The sequence below is a fragment of the Mustela nivalis genome (assembly GCF_964662115.1).
Source record: "Mustela nivalis genome assembly, chromosome: 12".
In the NCBI taxonomy this organism is placed as follows: Eukaryota; Metazoa; Chordata; class Mammalia; order Carnivora; family Mustelidae; genus Mustela; species Mustela nivalis.
This window is the reverse complement of record NC_139031.1, coordinates 17,677,342-17,695,787: the sequence shown is the minus strand read 5'-3', so window position 1 is coordinate 17,695,787 and position 18,446 is coordinate 17,677,342. Positions and strand designations below refer to the sequence as shown.

General features: G+C 42.1%; 1 protein-coding gene across 5 annotated transcripts in view; it reads right to left on the bottom strand.

The window, feature by feature from the left end:
* Window positions 1-886: 886 nt before the first annotated feature.
* Window positions 887-18,446, bottom strand: part of SLC35B4 (solute carrier family 35 member B4) — a 40,516-nt gene continuing 22,956 nt past the window's right edge. The window contains exons 3-11 of one of the 5 annotated variants that reach the window (XR_014301097.1): window positions 17,330-17,432; window positions 15,682-15,731; window positions 12,832-12,913; window positions 12,554-12,614; window positions 10,992-11,101; window positions 9,892-9,967; window positions 6,842-7,104; window positions 6,174-6,266; window positions 887-6,055 (exon numbers count right to left, since the gene is read on the bottom strand). Coding sequence is in view for 3 of the 5 variants with exons in the window: in XM_082692856.1 (XP_082548982.1) it covers window positions 5,930-6,173; window positions 7,029-7,104; window positions 9,892-9,967; window positions 10,992-11,101; window positions 12,554-12,614; window positions 12,832-12,913; window positions 15,682-15,731; window positions 17,330-17,432 (802 nt within the window). In the remaining 2 variants the exon portion in view is untranslated. Of the gene's footprint in view, window positions 7,105-9,891; window positions 9,968-10,991; window positions 11,102-12,553; window positions 12,615-12,831; window positions 12,914-15,681; window positions 15,732-17,329; window positions 17,433-18,446 lie in introns of all 5 variants that reach the window. The other 4 variants (XR_014301096.1, XM_082692857.1, XM_082692858.1 and 1 more) reach the window with 4 other exon arrangements.

The window sequence follows — 18,446 nt, the reverse complement described above, 5'->3', positions numbered from 1 at the left end:
TCAGTAAGAGGTAGGAGGAATGCAAAGACATTTTTGTTGAGGGAAAACTTAGAACAAAATCTGAATGTGAAAAAAGTTGTAGGTTTATAGACTTTATATATAGTCAGTAATGGCTAAGATTAGAATAAATTTAAGTTCTAACATTAAAGAGTTTTGTTTATAATTGATGAAAAGCAAACCAATAACCTCAGATTCTATGTCTTCATCAGATCTTTGATCACTCAGGAAAACTGACTCTTCAATATCAAAAGAGCCAAGTTTTGCTCACAATTCTGTAACCTTCAGTATTTGCCTTTAAAATCTTTTATTGTCACTTTGGTTAAATATTCCAAAATGCTCAGGGATCCTATTTAATAAAATGTTCAGACATTTTGATGTTTATTGACACACTTGCCAAAATCAAATTCTATAGTCTTATCATCACAATCTAACTGAAATATTTCAGGGGCTCATGGATATTTTGTCTCCTATATAAAAAGAGTACACTAATTAGGCTTGTTATCTTACATGGGAAGCTCTGTCCACTGAGTGATACTGAACCCTCTTGGATTATATGTAGAAATGTTATTAAAAACTGTATGAAACTCTTAGAAATCAGGCATGTCCTAATATGTTACCTTGAAGTTGTGTGTGTCACAGAAATAACTGAACTTCCTTGTCACCTGCATGGTCACGAACTCTAATCAGATCTCTAACCATGGCCACTTTTAAGGCTTTCATTGTTTCCAGTTATACTCAGGTGCTTTTACAAGCTCTCCTTCAAATGTGTTTCATCTGCACTGAGACTCATGGAAAGAAATCAGAGTACAGGTTTCTGATAATAAGATCACGCAACTGAACTCGGTAAGAATTAGTTTAAGCACAACAAGAACACCATGGGACTGAATGAGTTGAGGATGATTATAATTTTTATGACTTTCTTTTGTTGAAACATTATTTTTCCAGATTTAAAGAAATTAAGGTAATTGTAACTTACAGCAATTTGATAAAATATACCTCTGTAAATAAAACATTTATCTTCTACCTGATCCCTTCAGAACTCAAAAACTCCCAGGATTTTTATATTTTCATAATATATTCACTTGTGTAACTTCAATATGAGTAACAGGACACAACTGGAAACACTGGTTATATTACTGGGGTTTTGACTAGAATGCCTAGTTGAGGGAGACCTGCATAAAGTCAGGTATTACCAGAGAGCTTAAGGAACTAAGGTAGACTATACGGAACCAAGGAAGCCCTCTGAAAAAAAGAGACTATTATCTTGCTGACAGAGTTCCCAGCAGAGTTCCCAAGTGAAGAGGGAAGGTCACTTCCTGGCAGATGCAAGAAACTTGGGATACTTTTGGGACCTTGAGAAAGAATGAATCCAAATCTCTAGGTGTTACAGTTGAAGTCTGTGGCAAGTATTTGACTTGGCTGCCAACCTTGAAAGGCTGTAAAGTTCCGTCTGGAGAGTCCTTATAAAAAGAGCCTATGAGATCAATCACAATTCTTGCTGCACTGAAACCAAGTTTTAAAAAATCTAGGCTTCTTTCGTAAACCAATTAGTCTCAACTGGGCTATATTTGGTAAAAATGAGTGTGAAAATAAAGAGAAAAACTGTTTCAATAACATACCTTTGTGAATACTATTTCCAAATTCGGTTCATTAACTAGAAAAGATCCTGATTTCTTCTGGTTTTCTCCAGGGCCTGGCTACAGCTCCTCCAACTAACATTTTTGGGTTTGTTTTTTTAACCATCCTTTTTCCTTGGAATAACTTGATAACCAAAAACTGCCCTTTCTCCTGAAGCCCTGCAAACTGCACATAAACAACTTAAACGTCAGAGAAATCACAACAGCTCAGATGCAGACAATCTCCATGCCCGCTGCTCGATGGGCTATTCAAAAAGATCGCCATAAAACTCAATTTACAAACCCAGAAAATACATCAGATTGCCACTGCCTGTCATCCAGAAATCCACTTGACTGGCTACACTCTGAAACAGGTTTCTAATTTGATCCAATCATGAACCACTGCTTTTGTTTCCACAGAAATGGGCCTATTCATTCCTGATTTGAACCATTGGACTGAGAATACATCACCGCCTCCTGAAATGAGTTTAACTACCTCCCATCAGAACCCAGACTGGTTCCCTGAAATGGAACAATCTGTCAACTTTTAATGTGTGAGACTTCCAGGGAAGTTTCAGAGGAGGGAAGTGCAGGGGCCCTGGGCAGGCCATCCAGAGTGCACCACGATGGCATACTCAGGATTTTGAATTGAAACCATGTGGGAAACAACAGGTACTAGGACACTCAGACACTGCTCTGTGAAAGGTACCCTCCCCACACTAAGAAAACAGGGGGGAAAAAAAAAAAACACCACCTTTATTTAAAGCCAAGGAAGTTGTAGAAATAAACCTGGTTAGATTTTTACTAATCTACTACCAGAGCCCAAATTCCTTACTAAAGCTCCCAAACATCCATTTTCTTTATCCTGTCAATTCCTGACAGGTTTACAGCCTTAAAATGTATATTTTTAAAAATGCTTGCTTTGGTCTTTTGTTTAGGTTTCAGTTTCATTATCGGGACTCCGGGTGCACAAAATAAAACTGATTTTTTTTTTTTTTCCTCCTGTTAATCTGTCTCATGGAAATTTAACTCCTAATCCAGCTGGAAGAACCTTGGACAGGAAAATTTCTTCCTCCCCTTCATTCTGACCCGCCAATTGGTCCTCCAGCCCAACAGCTAATTCACTGGCTTGGATGAATTCCTGAGGTCTTTCACCTTCCCTCTCCCTTGGCATCTGGCAGTGCTGAGTAAACCGAGCTCAAGATAGGATGAAAGGAGGAAACAGGACATTATTTTCCAACTAGAGCAGGACAGGGTGGTCAAGATTTTCAGCCCCAGTTTCAGGTAATAAAATATATAAACATTTTTACATTCACCCTCATGTTCATACTTATGGGCCAGATCTTAACATGCCAAGTATCAATACTTACAACAATGTCTAACAAAATACATGCTACACAGATATCAATACCTTGTAAAACCCCACAAAAACATCTGAGAGGCCCCAGAGAATCGAGGCATAAACAGATACAAGATTACAGGTGTGGGAAACTATACAATTTTTCAGTGGAAACGTACACAAGTGAACAGGAAGTGCGGTGAGGACACTGGAGGTGGGGCTCGGGAGGGGAACAAAATAAGGCAGAAGGTGGGACGGGTACTCAAGAAGTGACCTGAAGTTATTAGGATGCTTTAAAAATGTCATGTAATCTTCCCAGAAGAACAGATTGTGTCTAAATACTTTAAAACTTGATAGACAGTTACCAAGTATATTAATGATTGTTTTAGATGGAAAGGAAAATTAAAAGATCAAGAAAAAAGTCAAAAAATGAAAAAGCATTTACAATGAGAGGACAGAATTGTGGTAAAGGCTATGTAGGTATTACATTAATATAACTAAAATATCCACCGCTTTCTCCTATTTATCTATGGCACTGGTTAAGCTGTTAAGTGGGTACACAGGTATGTGTACACATGTACACACACACACACACAGTATACTTTCTGGCTAGTGCCATCTGCTATCTGATCTTTGCTCGAAGGGTAGAGTTTTGGCTGTCTTATTAAACACCAATCTCTTTTGTAAACAAACTCTATCTCTGAGGTACACAGTTACATAGTTTTGACCCAGAGAAAGAGGAAAAGCATTTTAATAGACATTTCTCCTTCTGTTGCATGGGTCTGGTCCTTTACAAAATGGTTTATTTGCCTATTTCATAAAAGCTGAAATTAGTTTCAACCTGGATTGAAAAAGCAGTTATCCTCTGGAAATAAATGGTCCAAAAACAAGTTGTTAATGAAAGTTCTAGTGTCCATTAGACATATTTTCTTACATCTGGCCACTAGAGCGAAAATCAACTCAGAGCATTTCAGACATTCTGTTCTTACACACGTTCATTTTTTGCTTAAGTGCCATAATCTGTTCATATATAACCTCTTGTTAATAAAACCAGCAGAGGTGTTCAGACTGAGGAATGTGTACTTTCTAAAACCAGAATCTAAAATCTAATAGACTCAGTTAAATGCTGTCTGTGTGCACCAAAGCATTTCAATTCCTAAAAATTTTCATTAACATAAAAAGGATGACACTGAGTTAGGACAGCCTGTTAAGACTCCAGATACACAGCAATCCAACAGACCCTAGGGACACGTTCTTCTATGAAGTGATTTAAAAAAAAATAGCTTTTGTTTTTAAGAGGATATTTAACACATGCTACTTATAGCACCATCAGTCTGAAGAACTCTACATATTTCAAAGAAAATGCCTTTTGATTCCATGAATGGGTTCATGCCAGATTCAGCATCTTTTAGGGCAGACCAGTGATCAGCACTGGAAAGCTGCCCACGTCTAGAGCAACAAATGAGTCTGAAAACCCGTGATTAACGTGCAGATGACAATGAGGCGGCTTAAGTTACTCCCCCAGAGCGACCCAAAGGGCTCTGGGACTTATCTCAGACCCCATCAGAGACCAGCTGTAGGCAGGCAGCGGCGGACACCTGCCACACCACGGCGTGAGCCAAGCAATTTAAGACAGTCCGTGCCCAAAAGCAAAAGGAAGGTCTTTGTGCGCAAAAGAGGCAGGTACTCCTGTGAGGTTAATGATGGGGGGTGGGGGGGAACTGAGTGAAAAATGAGGCAATAAAAGAACAGACTTTCATGTTCTTTTCTCCTCCAATATTATCGCAGAAACTACACACACACACACACACACACACACTCCTACACACACGATACTGATAATACTGTTCCTTGTTCTCAAAATTACCAAGGAAAGACCACACCTCTGAAATGATTAGCCAAAAGGGGCATCATATTTCCACACAAAGCAAAACACATTACCTCCCAACCACCTGTAAACACTCATCAAGAACACTAAGATACCTCATAGGAAAGAAGGGGAAAAAAAACACCTTCATTTTCGTTGCGACTGGACCTGATTCATACACCCACCCCCGTACTAGTCTCCTCCTTAGCCTGACTGACCACGACTCTGTCAGCCCGACAGGCAGAGCTCAATCTCTCTGGTTAAGCAGCCTTCCCAGCAGGAAAGGCACCCACTGGCACCAGCCCGGAGCTGTGGCCCTCTGGGGGCCGCCGAGGGCCAGCCGCTCCCAGCCGACCCGGCAGCACCATCTCCACTCGGAGCTACAGGGCTTCACGCCAGAAAACGTCTCTCCTACGTCATACACAACCTTTCTTTCTTATTAACTGTGCCTCAGAGAGACGCTGAAGGTCTGTTCTAAGCAGAGAAAGCAACAGACTTTTGCATAGGAAAAAAGAAAAAAAAAAGGCAAGCTGTGGAAAAGGATTCCCGCAGCCCTGCTCCAGTGTGACCAGGGCTCAGCTCAGGGACAACTGCTTCTTTTCCAGTCCCAGCGTCACCGTCACCGGTGTCTCAGCTCAGCTGTTTCCTGATGATGATGCATCTGACTGGCTGACAGGGCCGTGGGGGGGGGGGGGGTGTGACAGAAAAAAGGGATGAGGCCACAGGATGATAATGACTGTGTGGCAGAGAATCATCAGAATGGCAACAAGAGACCACCACCGAACACAGATATAAAACTACTAGCTGTGGGGACTCAGAACTCAATAAACAAGTAACAGTACTAAATATTTTGGTAAACAAGTAACAAACGTGCTGGCTGTTCAAGAGCAGAGAACTGTTCTTGTTTCTACTTCATGGTTGAGGGATTTCCATTTGGAGTCCACAGACACTGTCTGTACAGCCTTAAGAAATCTGAGAAGTCCCTCCTTCTGAGGATTCTCTGGTACATGGTTGGTTCAACACTTCAGCGTTGACGAACGTGGAAGGGCGGCCAGCCCTCACCGGACCCTAGCACATCACGACCCTGGTCTCTGCTCCGGGCAGGCCTCAGTTCTTCTTGTCCTTCTGAAGCTGGCTTTTTGTGGTCCCTAGGTTGTTCCACACTTCTGTGTACATTAGGGTGCCAATGAAGACAAACAAGGTACCCAGCCAGTGCCACAGAGTGAAAGGGTTCTGGAAGTACAAGATGGAAAAGATGAGGCTGACGAACTTGCGCAGGGTCACGACAAGGGTGACAGTGAGGGAGGCGCACTCCGTGGTGAGAATGAAGACGCCCCGGATGCACACGTACCTGGGGGGGTGGGGTTAAGGTGGTTTCGGTAGACTAGAGAGAGAACACCAGGGAGAACATTCTGGCATCGCACTTGGTTTAAATGCTCATATTCTAAGAACCAGAAGACATGGGTGGGTTATGGCTGCTCGGAGGCTCTTCCTCAGTAGAACATCTCACTGAATGAACGTCCTACCACTCATCTGCGAATCCTCCCCTGAAGCTGCCTGGAGACCGCCCACTGTTCTCGCTCTGAGTTCCTCACACAGTGTACGGTGGCGGTCCCCTCCCACGTAGTGGCAGAAGGTAGGTAACACTTTCAATAAACGTCAGCAAACCTACTTTATATAAGGACCCGGGCTCCACCTCTTTGTCCAGAGAGGAACTCTGCCGGCCAATCTACTAGGTGACGTCAGAGGAATGAGACAAATCTCGACCTGCTTCGTGGTTTCAGACCCTTCACAATTTTATAACCTAATTCAGGCTGTTCAAGGAACCATTTAAAAAATTAGGTTTTAGTTAGTTTGAAATTTCTTGCAGAATTTTGTGGCAGCCTGAGACATATCCTAGGCCACCGAACAACTCCGGCAGAAATCACAGAGCATTCACGTCCTATACTATTGCTTGGTGATCCATTGATTTCTACACCTCCCCCCAGAGCAGTCCCTTTATGGTGCCCAGTGACTTACCGACCTGCTGCAGCGCTAACCTCTGGCCCCCCACGAAGGCACTAACTGGATGGGCAGCTCTGTCTCCGGTAGTACAGAATAGTTCAAGGCAGAGACAGAACTCATGTCATATACCGTTAGAAGAATAAACATTCCTCGGTCAAAAGACCACAGAGCAGACCTCATGGCAGAGGAGCACAAAGGATACTGAGTGATGACATTCATGAGGAGGTAGAACCACATGATGGGCACTGTCACACCAATGACTGGAACTTGATACAGTTCTGCAAAGATGGAGAGGAGAGACGGTCACATTCCTGACAGCTGAGGGGAGACCGAACGTAACAGAGACAGCAACACTATTTCCCTCGCAAGCAGAACTGGACTGAACGCCACTTTACTTCCCTTGATTCCAGGCTACATCAGTCTCAAGTCTCATTACATTGGTTTCTTAAATTACTTACGGCAACTGTAAAATAAACTCTTCACCATCCACCTGGCGAGGACCCCACTTTACAAAGAAACACTGAGAGGCACAGAGAAGTTACAAATGACAGGCTCTTACCTGACAATCGACCCAAGAGTGAAGACAACCCACAAATAAATGCCGTTTGGAAATATACACGATCCTACTAGTAATCGAAGAATTCAAAACTAAACAGGGTTCTGCCATTTTAGACTTTATTAAAACAGCAATTAAAAATGTATAAAATCCTAATCTGGAAAGGCAGTAGTGGAATTGGCAGCCACTCATTTGGTAGTAGTATCAACTGGTGTGTGTGTGTGTGTGTGTGTGTTTTAAATCCATTTCATAATGCTCACATTAAGGGACCACACCAGTATTAATCCTTATTAATTCAAAAGAAGAAAAAAGTTCTCCGTTGATGGAGTACTATTTATAATGTGGAAAAACCAAATCAGTCTCAATGGCTATGTAAGCCTTAGAGGAACTTCCACTAAATGAGGCAGGACACATTTGATGAAAAAAGAATCATGAAGATTATATACACTCACACAAAAAAGAAGGCAAGTGAAAAAGCAAGTATGAAATGTATCCACACAAGGATGACGACTATGTAAAAATGTATGTAAGCAGTGTCTGGAAAGAAAATGCTAAAATGAAATTAGCTGACGTCGAAGGCTATAGAACTGTAACTTTTCTTCCTTTAAATGCATTCTTATGTTATGAGGCTTGCATAGCAAGTATTTGGGATCCTAAGGTGTTTGGGGGGGTAGAATTATTCTGTGTAACTTAGGAAATTCTAACTGACAGTGAGATCTCCTTAGTAAAGGAATGTTACTTTTCTTTTGCAAAACATAAAAATCCGTGTGTGTGTGTGTGTATGTATGTATGTGTGTGTGTGTGTGTGTGTGTGTGTATATATATATATATATATATATATATATATATATATATATATATGTAATGTATGTAATATAACTGTCTAGACTAGTGGGAAATCCCCATAATGTGGTATTCAACTGTCTTTGAAACACTGAAAAGACAAGTAACATTATTACTGTTTAATAGCTTCAGAGATCCACTGTATCAATTTGCTATGTAAGAGTCAATCAGTAGGACTCAAAATATTTAGGTGGATATTCAATTCTCATAACAAATTCAAGGATAACAGGTTCATCTGAGATAACCTAAGGCAAGCCAGAGGAAAAAAGAAAACATACTTAACTCAGGGATGATTTTGAAGAAGTTGAAGGCATACTCTAAAATAAAGATTTTACATAAATACCATTCCTGTGACTTTTAGAAGCAGCATTCTAGTAACTAAATCAAAATCAATCCCAAGGAATCTGATGATATTTTTATGTCAATGGTCCATCGCTATGTGGAAACTCTCAAGGGACCTTAAAAATTATTGTGTCAAAAGTGGCTATGTGTCAATTACATCTCCAAAAAAAAAAAAAAAAATGTCAGAAATGATTGAGTAATTCAGAACCCTAAAAACTTTGACAGGGGCTCCTGGGTGGCTCAGTGGGTTAAGTCTCTGCCTTCAGCTCAGGTCATGATCTCAGGGTCCTGGGATTGAGCCCCACATCGAGCTCTCTGCTCAGCAGGTAGCCTGCTGCCCCTTCTTTCTCTGCCTGTCTCTCTGCCTACTTGTGATCTCTGTCTGTCAAATAAATACATAAAATCTTTAAAAAAAACTTTGACACACTACCTTCATTACACACTTTCTGTGGGTGAATGGGACAGACAACACTGCAAACTCCAACAGAAAGCATTCACAACTTCCTAACGCAGGTTCTGAGGGCAAACAAGTTTACGGTGCACATGCCGCCACTCCACAAAATACACCTACCATTTTAGATATGAGCAAGGAGAAAGCCTTAACTTTACATATGTTTATTTGTTCCTGTGTGTTCCTTTGTCTGTATAAACACTACATCTTTTAGTCAATCACATCAGATAGGCAATTTATAGCTAGTTGATTAAACAGTCCCTTTAACAAGTAACAGCTAACTTACCCTGTAGACATCTGAATGAATTTTGCTTATTCCTGCTGCTTTATTTCCTACCCTTTACCCTGGAAAAAAGCCCCTTTTTGGTTTGTTTCCCCTCACTCCAAGGGAGCTATGTGTGTGTGTGTGTGTGGGTGTATGTGGGTGTATGTGTGTGTATGTGGGTGTGTGTGAGTGGGTCTGCCTTTGCCTTTGCCTTTGCAGCAAAGGAAGGGCAGGAGCAGGCAGAGCTGATGGCTGCCCAAGTTTCTCACGGTCCCACCTCTGCGGGGTGGTACTGCTATTTTGTGGCATTCTCCAAACATCAAACATTTCACATGCAAACACAAACACACAAATTCCAAAGCAAAATAGAAAATGTGAAGATACTCTATTACATTGTTTGCAAATAACTGAGAAGCATCTGGAAAAGCTTTTGCCACTACAACGGCTGACAAACAGCACAGTATCCCCGGGAGGTGGGGTTGGGCTGGCTCCCCATAGGGCGGTGATTTGGATAAGATCGTGAAAAAAGCTGTGGTCAAGTCAATGGCGAAACTGAGAAGTGGCCCCAGAAGCTGCCAGGTGATTCCACCAGCTAACCCCACACTCACCAGACTTATTGAACAGAACTGCATGGTCATAAATGTCAGAAGCCAGGAAAATGAAGCCAGGAAGCGGAAGGGCATGCTGTGGGAAGAAAGAGCTCATGTAAATTTACATACGCACGTAGTGCAGAATATGCAGGGCAGCTTCACAATGACTCCCAGTTTTACAAGCTCTCTGACAAGCAGGATCAGGAAAAGCAATTCAGACTTGTTAGGTTAAACGTATCCAGGGCTTCGGACCTCGTGACACTGTCCAGCAGGCTACTGACCCCAAGCCGCAGCTCTGGCCCTTACGGACTGGAGTCAGAGATCATCACGCACTGAACAAAAACATGGAGCCAGCATCCTTCCCTCAGCAAAAGGGAAGCTTAAACTCACAGTCATTCAGCCCGTGCCAGGTACTGTTCTAAAAAAAAGACGTGAACCTGAGAGTCTGTTCCTTATTTTTTTAATTCCCAGCCACACTCTCCAGTCCCAGTTAAATATCTCAGCCTGATTGTCTGCAGCTTCAGTACGAGAGCTGGCAGTGACGAACCTCTGAACCCTGAGGCCGGCGGCATCTCTACCGCCCGGGGCCTTGAGGGGCTGTGCTGTGGATGTTCGCTCCATAGGAGAGAGGCTGGAGGAAGAGTACAGTTAGAGGGGGCGGCTCTGGCTTAGCAGCTTCCAAAAAAGCAGCAGAAGCACAGAGAATTAGCTAACGGAACTCTCCATCGAGTACAGAGGCTCCCTGGAGGGATGCTGTCCCCCCTCTTCCCTCAAATGCTTGTCCGCCTGCCCACGGCCCCCTCCGCATGGGGGTTTTTGGAACTTATTTTGCTGTTCCAAGTTTCCATAGTAGTTTTACTCGATTTCATCTACAGGAACACTGCGGGGGGGGATGAAGGTCCTTATCTGCAGATGTTGTTCCTGGTTACGGGACATGCTAGGCTCCACAGACCGATCACGAGTGGCTCATGCAGAGAACAGTGGCTCAGAATACACACTCGTAGCCTATTAAAAATACTTGGTCCTTCAACTACACCAGAAAAACGCATATTTCGTTTGAAATGACAGAGTACAGCTGAGTACTTTTTAATCTATCTCAGGCTCAAGAAATTGCTTACATTATAAAACAAAGCCTCCTTGGAATGTTTCCCAAATTGTTTGTATAAGGTCTCCTGGAAAATACCCATCCGCGCTGACATCAGAAGTGCAAACGTCAGTGCCCCAATCCCTGAAAACACAAAACCAGGTGATAAGATACAGGATTTGCTCATTTCCACATGTTTTCCTAAAGAACACTGACTGTTCTACATTTATTACAAACCAGCTGTAGAACATGTACAAAATTTTCTAAAGAAGTAAAAATAACCACATTATCACTACCCACTCCTTGATAGTTTGCTCTATGTATTTATGTATATATTTTATGCTAACACGGGATTATAATGAATATACAAATGTACACCTTGCTTTCTTCACAACCATTTTTTTGGATTTTTTTTTTTTTTCCTTCAAGTATGAACCCACGGCTCCATGACTTTATCATGTGGAGGGACCATAGTAAAGATCTTCCAATTATTTCACCATTGAAATCAATGTATATCCTTGTACATAAATCTTTAAACGAAATGTCGATGATTTCCTTAGGGTAAACTTCCCTAAATGAAATTACAGTCAGAAGTTGCAGACATTTTTAAAACAGTATATAAATTTTTCCAGAAAGGCCATGTCAATTTCTACCATAAACAGTTTATACAAAAATGGTTGTCTTACTGCACCGCCTACAGCAATGAGGATAATTGTTTACTATCTTGCGACTTTAATAGGCCAAAAATAATAAGGTACTACATTTTGGTTTCAATTTGCATCTCTCTGATTCTAAGAGTACTGAGGCTGAACACACAGTAATCAGATATTAATTTTTCCCCATGAATTGTATGTTTATATCCTCTGGAAATTTTTCTTATTGGATTAAGTGTTTCCTAACAGTTCACAATGATTTTTTTTTTTTTCCATAAAGAAGAGCAGCCTTAAAGGGATAAATTTTCAAGGCCAAGCAGCAGGGAGATTCTAGTTCTTTTGTTGCTATTTCTCTTCGGCTTACTCTCACTCTGTTACTGCTGTCACGGACTGCACTTGGAAAGAGTTTCACCTCCGTAGCCGACAACACGAGGCCAGAGCTCTATAGGAGTGATCTAATGAGTTCCACAAAGAGATACTCATATTTTAAAAAATTCCCTAGGAGACTCTGATGATTAGTCGGGTCTGGGAACACTCATTACGGAAGAGCTAACTTATGAAGAAAATGAATCTAAGATTTAGAAATGAGTCCCTTGGAAATTGACTGCTTCTACTCAGGAGACAGACCAAGAAGAAACAGAGGACACTCTACGCACTCGCTCAGAGAGTGACAGGCAAACGGATGTGCGCTTTTCGCTCCATACCACTGGCAGCCACGGAAATCGTGGAACCATGTTGTAGAACCCATTACCCTGAACGCGGATATTTTCTTTTTTCATGTTTTGAACACCGAAGTTCAGAGATAGGTGACCCCGGGTGCCTCTCTCTTCTGTGGCATAATCTGTTTAGCCAAAGCTTCTTGCCAAGAAACCCGTCTCTTGGGAGAAAACTCAGCAAACAGAACTTCAGAGGCAATTAGCTTTATTGTAATCACTGTACTTGCCTAGCAGCCACCTTAAAAATGCTTGGAATCCATCATTCTCACTCGAGCTGGACTGGGAAGTCTAGGAAAGACAGGAAAATACCAGGTAGAGAGACCAGAACTACATGCAAGGTGCCCGGGTACGAAGGAACGATCTGTTGCCCTCTTCCCCCCGCTCTTCTCTCGCAGAGACCCAAATCCTTCCATGGCATAAGCATGACCATGTACCGCGTCCATAAAACACCCCGGGGCCCCCACGGCAAGCAGGGAAGAGAAATGATCTGTGAAGCGATCCTTACCACCTGCTTTGCTGACATGAAAGTGCAGATAAATATCCCCACAGACACCAGGGCAATGGAGGTATATTTGAAAATGCTGTATCTGCGAGAACAAGAACGAGAACACGTCAGGAGAAGACAAGCACAGATACGACCTTGCACGCGACGCTCCCAGTCAGAGGCTGTGTGAGAGGACCCGTCGGCAGAGTCCAGACGACGGGCTCGCGCACACGGAAGTCTGGGCAGGAACGAAGCAGGATGCTGACTGGGGACTCAACTCCCTTTCCTCGTGTTGCTTAAAATTGTTTGTTGGTTTGTGGACCGAGAGGCTGTTTCGTCAGAACACAAAAACAAAAAAAGACATGGGCCAGACATGCTCTGCCATCCTGCTCGGGTCCCAGGGAAAGGCGGACACATCTGAACTGCCACCTGTGGCGCTTCCAGTCTTCAGGGACCCAAACCCAAGCGTCAGAGACACACCACACAAGAGGAAGAACGGATCATAAGGGACAAGTAGCAGGATTCAGTCAGGGGGGCGGGGGGAAAAATCAGTCAACTGGCCATTGTCAGGAGAGGACTTTTTTTTAACACCTCTGACTGACCTAAATGTTTTTAAACGTCAGCACAGTTGGATAAAGGAAGAAATATTACACTAATAGGACTACTGGCAGTAAGAACAGTGGCATTTCATATTAACTAAAACAACATCATTAATATCTCTCTTGGGCTCGTACTGATAAAGCGGAAGGACTCAGGCAAGGACAAAAAGGAATTAAATTTACAGGATGAACCAGTCAAGGTTTTCTAGTTAAATACTTTGTACAGTTCTGGTCACATTGCCTCGCAGCAGGCCAGCAGGCCTGGCTAAGCAGCAGATCGGGGGCCGAGAGCAAGCTGCTGGTGGAGAGAGGGAGATGAAGGGGCCCTGAGGAGGCAGATGGAAAAGTAAGGGCACTCTGGAGTCTGGAAAGATCAAGACAGGGAGAGGTTTGTAATACAGACCTAAAAATGAACAAAGGGCAGGATGAGGTAAGTACTGACTTGGTCTTCAAATCCCGGAATGAGGAACACACTGTGAACCTAAGGGGCTCTACTCAAAATACACAGTAAGAGATAATAACTTACAAATTCCTGATATTAGATGGTTACCTGAGGGAAATTCCTGCTCTCTGGGTGATACACAGCAAGGAGAGTCAACAGGGCTTACTTGACAGATGCAAGAGGACAGACCCAATACAAGTTCTCCAGGGCAACGGACATGATTAAGAAAGGGCCCTGATATTTCAGAGCACCCTCAGGAGAACACATTCCTTTTAGAATATGTTTTTTTGGGGCACCTGGGTGGCTCAGTGGGTTAAAGCCTCTGCCTTCGGCTCAGGTCATGATCCCAGGGTCCTGGGATCGAGCCCTGCATCGGGCTCTCTACACAGCACGGGGCCTGCTTCCTCCACTTTCTCTGCCTACCTCTCTGCCTACTTGTGATTTGTCAAATAAAAAATAAAATCATAAAAAAAGAGAACATGTTCTTTTATAGTCCTATTATGAGAAAAATCAACAGTTGGAAGGCCTGCAGGTCTGCGCCAACGTCAAGTCTACACTACCAAGAAGGGTAGTGGTCACTTCAATGTAACAAACCCATTACATATGAACACTTATGTGGACACTTGGAAAACAAGTCAGCTGCAGTCGTACTCATCTGGGAACTAAGCCTCGAAAGATAAAGGGTTCATGATAAGGAGCCTAGCAGGACAAGACAACTGTCCTTACCACACAGCTCTTATTACTTAAATACTCTAGGTTGCCAAACTTAACTGGCAGCACTTTCTAAGCTGGTAGAGACTTCTAACCCTGGGGCTAGCTACTAAAAACAGAGAAAAGCTGGCCTGAGCTTATACAATTGTGATCTTAACAGTGAAGGTGAACTTCCCCTGAAAAATGTTCCAGACTGAATGCGCTGACTCTCCCCAGTGCCCTTCCTTCTTGGGAGTAAGGGGTAAGGCTCAGAACGAAGGTGAAAGACAAATATTTTGAGAAAGTATCCCAGGTATTTCTGAGATTTTCTAGTCATATCCCAGAGAGAGGTACTGGTGACAGCCACATAGAATAGTCCTGAAAGTTTCTGTCCCATTTCTTGGCCATTTCAGTCTTTGTTAGGAATTTTCTCTCTAACATGGGTGTTGTTAGTTCATCATGTTGTGCTGATAAACACCTTCTATGAGAGTGCTGTCCAAGAACTTCCACGGGGCTGAAAATGTTCCCTATCTCGGTTCTCCAACATGGTCGCCAGTAACCACGTGTGGCTACTGAGCACTTGAAATGTGAGAAACAAAATATTTAATTTTAAGTAACTGAAATTCATTTTTTTTTTAATTTATTTAACAGACAGAGATCACAAGTAGGCAGAGAGAGAGGAGGAGGAAGCAGGCTCCCTGCCGAGCAGAGAGCCTGATACGGGGCTTGATCCAGGACCCTGGGATCATGACCTGAGCCGAAGGCAGAGGCTTTATCCCACTGAGCCACCCAGGCACCCCACGTAACTGAAATTTAAATGTCAAGAGTCCCATGGAGTTAGTGGAGACCACATGGGACAGTAAAGTTCTAGATCAGCTGGCTTTGGAGGTTGTCATGGTACTAAAGATGCAGTGATGACGAGTGCTATTCTGTTCTATACAGAGGAAATGTTCCAAAGCCACGTGGGGCCCCTAACCTGGTCCACGGCCTTGGGATACACAGCTCCGGCAGAGAGAAAACCAAGAAACAAGCCAGGTGATGGAGAGCAAACTTATCAGCACTATGAGGAAAGGAATCCAGCCTAGGGATGGGGCTCAGGATATCCTTCCTATACACAAAATACGAAAGTGTATTATTTACCTTTTCTTCAAAATGATAATTCCTAGGATCATGTTGGCAATGAGAGAACCCTATAAAAAGAGAAAACAGTAAGAGAGTTTCAGTGCACCAGGGAAAGAAAATAACTGGAGATAAGTAAGAACATGGACAAGCAAAAAAAAGCCAGAAAGGAAGTGGTTAGGATGATTAATTAGGAAGGTCCACTTGTTCTTATAATGGCAACAAGTATAAAGCATACAAATTTGTTATGTAAATTAATAACACCTTCTGAAGATAACAATGAGAATAAAAATGACCAATTCTCTAAATATTGGTCAGAGCTGAAACTAAGACTACCAGAAATAAATTATACTGTAGACTTAATTTTGTTAAATTTTTCCATCCATTTATGAGAGCTTTTGCTAAGCTTCTCCTCTCCCCCGGTTTTAATTAATGAAAGAAGGCGTGCTGGGATCATTCTCTTCTCTGGTCACTCAATCAGCGAGAGTTTGTTAAAAGTCTATTATGTGCTCCCTACTTTGAAAGTCACTTTTGTAATTATAATTAGCTCTGAAAAGACCCTTTGAGGATAGTATCTTTAATCTTCCAGAAATCTCAGAGGACACAGAAATGTTATAATTCCAATGGTCACCAATTCTGCATTCTTTTGCAATCCTAACTACATTCCCCTTGAAGTCTTTCCTGCTCTGCAGGGAGCACTCCGTTCTTATTTACTTACATACAAACTACATGCAGATCTCCCACCAAGAGTGAGAGGAAGAAAAAAACCTCTGCTGCTCTGGGAGGAACCCCATCTTCATCAAGAATTTCCCTTTATTGGGGCGCCTTGGTGGCTCAGTCAGCTAAGCGTCTGCCTTCAGCTCAGGTCATGATCTCAGGGTTCTGGGATCGAGCCCCACATCGGGCTCCCTGCTCAGTGCGGAGTCTGCTTCCCCCTCTGCTTCTGGCTGCTCCCTCCCACCCCCATGCTCTGTCTCTCGCTCTCAAATAAATAAATAAAAATCTTTAAGAATTTCCCTTTATTTAGAGTACCTGGATGGCTCAGTCTGTTAAGTATCCCACTTTTGGTTGGGGCCCAGGTTTTGATCTCAGGGTCATGAGATCAAGCCCTGTCAGGCTCCACACTCAGCGAGGAGTCTCCCTGAGATTCTCCCCCTCTGCCCCTCACTGCACCCATGCATGCGCACACTCTCTCTAAAGTAAGTAAATACTTTAAAATATAAGAATTTCCCTTTACTTAATGGTCTCAAAAGTCTCTTGCTTTAAAAAAATTAAAAAACCAAAAAGGGGAAGTATCAATTTTATGTACTAGAAGTAAACATAATTTTATGAAAGAAACCAAAAGTGGTGAGAAATAAGTTAAATAACATTCATAGCAAGTCTGAATATAAAATCGATCAGACGAAGGAAATTAAACATGAAATCTGTTATCCAGGGAGATTTTAGCTCCTTTTATTGATCATCCAGAAAACCTCAGAGGGATGAAAGTCAACTGTCCCCTCTCGGCCTTACTGTGCAGATGAAAGCCAGCCTTTGCTCCCACATCCAGAAGATCTTTCTTAGATGCTGGACTCTACTTGTTGTAAGACCTTTCTACTTCTGTCAAGTGTTCGATCGACCCACATAGGCTTCCCAGAGGCACACATGCCCGTCAGTGGGCAGCACTTACAGATCTAAATATCATATGCAGGGGCATGGCGATGTTGAGATTCAAGGCATAGTTGTTCACCACGCTGACCGTGAAGAACATGGTCACCATCACAGCATAGTACCTGAAGTGCAGAGATCACAGCACATCATACACAATCTACTACTTCAAGAAAATCAAGTATAGAAGGAAATAGTTATGCTTGGTTAGAAAAGTATTTTGTTTTAGTCCGTCTAGATTAAAAGATTATATCACTATGATAATGTGAAGTCAGTACTAAGTACATACAAAAATACATCCAAAACCAGACTAACAAGGAAAAAGTCTGAATGATAGGCTATGTTTCAAGAAACACTATTTTAATCTTTTGAGTATACTCAAAATATTTTTCAAGCAATTTGAAACTAGGCGTCAAAAAACATTATCTGAGGGGTGAATGGGTGTCTCAGTCAGTTAAGCATCTGCCTTCAGTTCAGGTCAAAATCCTGGGATCCAGGTATCGAGCCCAGCATTAGGCTCCCTGCTCAGTGGAAGCCTGCTTCTCCTGTTCCCTCGGCCTCTCCCTCTGCTTGTGTATTTGCACGTGCTCTAATAAATAAATAAGTCTTTTTAAAAAAACAAAAACAAAAAATGTTGTCTGATAGACATCAATAGGTTTTTCAGTGAATGGATAATATTATCATTATCATTTCTTTGTAGGTAATGGTTAATTCTCCCAACCATTTCCTCTATATACTTGTTTCTACTGTTAATTTTCACAATTCCTTTCTAAAGAAAAGATGTGCTAAATTAAGGGTGACTTTCAATCTAGCAACTGCTGAAATTACCTCACATTCCGAACTGGTGGCCTCCAAATTAATGAGGATATTATCTGACTGTTACGGAGTTGTATTTAAAATCAGGGCCCCTGTTTTTGACAGTTTATAGGTCCTTAATAATAAAAGCAAAAACCAAAAGCCAAAATTCAGTAATCCTAATAACTAAAGGGAAGGGATAAATATAAATGAACAATTATGAATAAATAATTAAATAAATTTGGATTTGTATGCTCCATTTTTATCTAGAAGATATTAAAATGCCATTCGTGTATATCAGATTAAACCCTATAAAACTGCTACTTTTTTGGAGGTTGAAAAGA